Genomic DNA, 6,000 nt, shown 5'->3' on the forward strand with positions numbered 1-6,000 from the left:
TGGTTTTGCTTTTTGGGTTGAATGTTCTGCATGTGAATGATTTTTACAGATTTCCCTCCATGTTCATAAATAATTAAAAAAAAATAGCTTGAAAAGGCATGCTGAGGCATGAAGTCCACCAAAACTGTGCAAGCTGGGACTTCTAGTTCCATAGTAAATGATCCTTGTGATTATGTGGGTATCAACTGCCCTCTGTCTGGAGTACAGACCGTCCCAAAATACCCATCTTCCAGCATGAGTAAATAACTGCGCAGAGCGGGAGGCCTTGTTGCTTGTTTTCAACACGTAGACTAACAAAGACTATAAACAAGCATGGACACTGCCTTGTGACCGGCGCTGAGATAATGCACACCATTATCCCTTGAAGCAAATGGAACTAAAGCGATGGCTTTTCTATTCAGTACAAGCAGAGTTTCCCTTTAAGTAACGTATAGTGAGGAGTACTGCTGGCTTGCAGCGTTGGGTTCCTGGGATCAATTCCTACGACCAGATTTATCTGTAGAGTCTGAATATCCTCACGGTTCTGTCAACGAGACATGGCTCTGATTTCTTCCACAAACGTTGTTGCAGCAAAAGTCAGTGAGTGCGATGTAGGGGCCTGGCGGTGGTATCACAGCCTCAGGAGGGGCTAAGCTGTAAGCTGTACTGATGGCCAATCACACGCAAATAAATCCAAGTTGCTGCAAACCGATACAGCTCTGTACACATGCTAGATGACAGACGGCAAACAAGCAATGTCGCTCAAACCACATTACCCGGCAAAAAGAATCGACAAGCAGTTTAAAGGACAACTGTAACGAGAGGGATATGGGGGGCTACTTTACCAGTTGCCTGGCTGTCCTGCTGATCCTCTGCCTCTAATACTTTTAGCCACAGCCCCTGAACAAGCATGCAGCAGATCAGGTGTATCTGACATTATGGTCAGGTTTGACAAGATTAGCTGCATGCTTGTTTCTGGTGTGATTCAGACACTACTGCAGCTAAATAGATCGGCAGGGCTGCCAGGCAACTGGTATTGTTTAAAAGGAAATACATATGGCAGCCTCCATATACCTCTCACTACAGTTGTCCTTTAAACAACATTGTTCATACACCGATATTCCAAACGATGATGTCATTCCAATACTGCGTGTGCAAGCGGAAGTGACATGCACACACACGGCCAACATCTGTCCAATAGTAGTCTGACAGTGTTCTCCTCAGGCTCTTTTAGGCGGGTGCTCCACCCGGCTATTTTTGGCGACCACCCGGCTGTTATCTGCTCACCTCTTCCTCTGCTGTAAGCAGAGAAGCGCCAGCCCTGCATTCTCATCTCGCCCCACCCGGCTATTTTTTCATGCCACCCGGCTGGAAAAAAAATTCTGAGGAGAACACTGTCTGAATTGATCCAATAGTTGTATCAGGCACAATACCCAATATCAGTTGCATAATGTCTGGCTGCGTTTTTTTTTTTAAATGATTGTTGTCCAATACAAGATATATGCAGTTCGTCAGATGTTTCAAACGACTTTTTTCTGACATGTATACATAACTTTGGAAAAAAAAGCAATTAACTACTGCAGCTTTCAACTATTAGCATGCCACTCGCTCTCCTTAGCAATCTATAAATGACTGTTTACCTGTATGAATGACATATTCGCATTAGTGCGGCGTGCGTATCTGTGTGCCTCTACCTGCCAGCCCCCATCCTGCCACGCTTCCTGCCACTAATTACCTGCGCTGCTCGCGATTACGCTACCTCAGCCGTGAACGCTTTAAGGTTCGATAACATTCTTTAAGCATGAAAAAAAAAATCTCAAACAGGTCAATCTTGTTCGCCAACTTTTCATGCATTATTTTCTTCTCATGTTAACTCTTCATGTTCACAATCCGACAAAGCACGCAATTCCACTTATGGGGCTGGAAAACACATGAGGGTGATCATCATAACATTACGCAGATCGATTTCCTAAGTGAAAATATCATATCGCAGCTGGAAAAACTGTCACACTATTTGTCAGCAGGTCAGGTGCATGCATCCTGCGTGAAAGCAGCAATTCTGCAATGTGCTGATTATTGGCACGTCATGACTGGGTGAACAATCGCCTGAGTTGATCATTAGGTATTGTGTACACCCCCCCCGGGATAAAATAATAGTGTGTGCATGTGATCAGGGAATGGTATTGTGATTTCTGTATTGTATAATAATAATAGTGTGTGACTGTGGTGAGGACGTTAGAGTGTAAGCTCCTCTGGTGCAGAGACTGATGGGGATGGATCACTGATCTTTGTACAGCGCTGTGGAATATGTAAGAGCTATATAAATGTATAATAATAGTGTGTGGCTGTGGTGAGGACATTATGGAGTGTAAGCTCCTCTGGTGCAGAGACTGATGGGAATGGATCGGTGATCTCTGTACAGCGCTGTGGAATATGTCAGAGCTATATAAATGTATAATAATAGTGTGTGACTGTGGTGAGGACATTAGAGTGTAAGCTCCTCTGGTGCAGAGACTGATGGGGATGGATCACTGATCTTTGTACAGCGCTGTGGAATATATCAGAGCTAAATAAATGTATAATAATAGTGTGTGACTGTGGTGAGGACATTAGAGTGTAAGCTACTCTGGTGCAGAGACTGATGGGGATGGATCACTGATCTTTGTACAGCGCTGTGGAGTATGTCAGAGTTATATAAATGTATAATAATAGTGTGTGGCTGTGGTGAGGACATTAGAGCGTAAGCTCCTCTGGTGCAGGGACTGATCAGAATGAATCAGTGATCTCTGTACAGCGCTGTGGAAAATGTCAGAGCTATATCAATGTATAATAATAATGTGTGATTGCATTTAAGATATTAGAGTGCAAGCTCTTGGGGCTATACCAAGGTGGAATGTAATCTGTCTACAATCATCGTACAGCACTACAAAGCTAGCTTATTATTGTAACTGCTATATATTAATAAGACATGTGAAGGAGTAAGCTAACGAGAATGATTCAATGTTGAATACGTCAGAACCATATGAATATAAAAAAATACTACCATCAATAATCAACACACATTAATTAATGCAGCATCCAGATGGCTCAACCCGTTTTCTGAGCGAGCACAACATCGACCAGCTGTACCTCTCCAACAACTCATTCCAACACACGAAAAAAGCAAACCGTTTCCCCTACAGACAATCCACCAAATTCTCTCCAATCCACAATCCGATCCTGAAACCTCAGAAACAGAACCTGCTCTGCCAGCACCTGTAGCTGTTACTCCACCACCTGGGGCCAAGTGCCCATCCTGCCAGCACCTGTACCTGTAACTCTACCACCTGGGGTCATGTGCCCCTCCTGCCAGCACCTGTACCTGTTACTCCACCACCTGGGGCCAAGTGCCCATCCTGCCAGCACCTGTACCTGTAACTCTACCACCTGGGGTCATGTGCCCCTCCTGCCAGCACCTGTAGCTGTTACTCCACCACCTGGGGCCATGCGCCCCTCCTGCCAGCACCTGTACCTGTTACTCTACCACCTGGGGGCCATGCGCCCCTCCTGCCAGCACCATCTCTCTACCTGTTACTCCACCACCTGGGGCCGTGAGCCCCTCCTGCCAGCACCTGTTACTCTACCACCTGGGAACATGCGCCCCTCCTGCCAGCACCTGTACCTGTTACTCTACCACCTGGGAACATGCGCCCCTCCTGCCAGCACCTGTACCTGTTACTCTACCACCTGGGGTCATGTGCCCCTCCTGCCAGCACCTGTACCTGTTACTCTACCACCTGGGGCCAAGTGCCCATCCTGCCAGCACCTGTACCTGTTACTCTACCACCTGGGGTCATGTGCCCCTCCTGCCAGCACCTGTACCTGTTACTCTACCACCTGGGGCCAAGTGCCCATCCTGCCAGCACCTGTACCTGTAACTCTACCACCTGGGGGCAAGTGTCCATCCTGCCAGCATCTGTACCTGTTACTCTACCCCCTGGGGCCAAGTGCCCATCCTGCCAGCAGAGTTGCCCCCCCCTGCAGCCCAGTCCTCTAAACTCTGGAGGCAGAAGTGAAGTTGCCTCCCAGGTGTGAGGATGCCAACCTGCAGTTCACCAGCCTCTGACAGTTCATTAAAGAGTCTCTGTGGCACTACCCAGACTTGCCAGCTGTCACAGGGGTGCCAAGGCATAACCCAAAAATAAAGCGAAGCACCGTGGCAGGAGGATGGCAGCCGGCTCCCGCTGGGAGAGGCGACACTCTGCCGTATGCAAAGCTGACAGCTGAAACCAAGCAACCAAGAAAAGAGAAGACAGTGAAAGCTTTTTTATTCCTTACCTGGAGCGCTTCGGAGCATCCTGGCGTCGCTTCGTCCGCCTTCAGGAAGACCTGCTGCCCCCGTCTAAAGAAACGAAGAACGGCAATAAGTATGTGATGTAGGATGAGGACCATGTCTCCAACGTGCTTATCCCCCCTGCTGCCAGTTCTCCCACAACACTCGTCATCTAAGCACACGGCAAGCACATGCAAGCACGCTCTCCGCACTTTCACGCCGGACTACATGTATAAACACACATTCATCTGAAGTCCTGTACGGCTCTCAGCGAAGGGTGGGGAGGGAGAAAAAAAAAAAGAAAGACCCATCCTTTTTCAAAAGCCGCCCCTCCCAGCGCCCTCCCTCACGCCCTCCCCAAGGCTGTTTCAGAAAAGGGTTATATCTACGCTGTGGTTCGCACCTGCTCCCGAGAGAGACGGGGCAAGCTGAACGCAGGAGCCACATCGCTGCTCAGAGGAAGGGGGCGAAGGGGAGAGAGAGCCAGGCAGCCAGCGGTGGTGCCACAGACTGCACTCCGATGGGGGGGACACGGAGGATGCACGGTGCAGGGGGAGACGCAGGGTCCTAGTGCTGGAGCTTCAGAGGCTGCTGTGACAGGGCTGGATGCTGGGGGTATTCAGGAGAGACAGCGGCTGCTGTGATAGCGCTGGATGGATGGGGGTCTGCAGAGCAGAGAGACGAGGCTGCACCTTGCTGGGAGGGATCTGCACTTTGCAGGGGGAGAGGAGGGGGGAATAGGCACCTTGCTGGGAGGGATCTGCACTTTAGGAGGGGAGGGGGGGAGCTCTGCACCTTGCTGGAGTAGAGGGGGGATTATCTAATATGTGTGATTAGGGGGGGGGGGCTTTGCACCTTGACATTCCCACCTTGCTGAAGGTCATCTGCAACTAGTTGCAGTTAAGTTGCAGTCTGTACACCTAGCTGTGGTGGAGGATTGGGGGGGGAGGCTGGACTCAGGAGAAGAGGATGGGGGTCCGCACTTAGCAGGAATAAAGGAGAGATGTGCAGAATGCGATGACGTTTAAAGGTGACCACACACCATATAATTTATTACATTTCTACATTCAATTTTTCTGATCGATTGTAGCATTTAAAAAATTTGACCAGTGTACCACACACATTCAATTTTTGTCCAATTATGAAAAAAAAATTTACATTACATTACGAAATTGTCAATCTACCACACACCATGCAATCTTGCAAAACAATGATCAGAAATTTTGGCCATTCCCGATTGAGAAAAATAAAAAAAAACAGGAAATCCAATCGGAATTTTCACTCATATATAAAAAAAAAATAAAAAATAAAAAAAAAAAAAGCTCTCCATTTTTTTGTAGCAACGATCATTTTCATTGAATCAGATCATTTTATTGTATTGTTCCTTAAAGGGAACCCGAGGTGGGTTTGAAGAATGTTATCTGCATACAGAGGCTGGATCTGCCTATACAGCCCAGCCTCTGTTGCTATCCCAAACCCCCCTAAGGTCCCCCTGCACTCTGCAATCCCTCATAAATCACAGCCACGCTGCTGACAAACAGCTTGTCAGAGCTGGCTGTGTTTATCTCTATAGTGTCTTTCTGCTGCTCTCCCCGCCTCCTGCAGAACTCCGGTCCCTGCCTGCATCCCTTCCCTCCCTGCTGATTGGAGGAAAGGGACGGGGGCAGGGAGCGGAGCTATGCAGGGCGAGCAGGCGGGGGAGCAGCTGA

General features: G+C 48.4%; 1 protein-coding gene across 2 annotated transcripts in view; it reads right to left on the reverse strand.

Moving 5' to 3' along the window:
* PDE2A (phosphodiesterase 2A) overlaps positions 1-4,902 on the reverse strand; it is a 549,912-nt gene extending 545,010 nt beyond the window's left edge. The window contains exons 1-2 of one of the 2 annotated variants that reach the window (XM_068266568.1): positions 4,695-4,902; positions 4,297-4,360 (exon numbers count right to left, since the gene is read on the reverse strand). In XM_068266568.1, coding sequence (XP_068122669.1) covers positions 4,297-4,360; positions 4,695-4,738 — 108 coding nt within the window. In that variant the 5' untranslated portion in view covers positions 4,739-4,902. Of the gene's footprint in view, positions 1-4,296; positions 4,521-4,694 lie in introns of those variants that run through there. The other variant, XM_068266567.1, reaches the window with a different exon arrangement.
* Between the last annotated feature and the right edge of the window lie 1,098 nt (positions 4,903-6,000).

Source organism: Hyperolius riggenbachi, chromosome 2 (genome assembly GCF_040937935.1).
Source record: "Hyperolius riggenbachi isolate aHypRig1 chromosome 2, aHypRig1.pri, whole genome shotgun sequence".
Lineage (NCBI taxonomy): Eukaryota > Metazoa > Chordata > Amphibia > Anura > Hyperoliidae > Hyperolius > Hyperolius riggenbachi.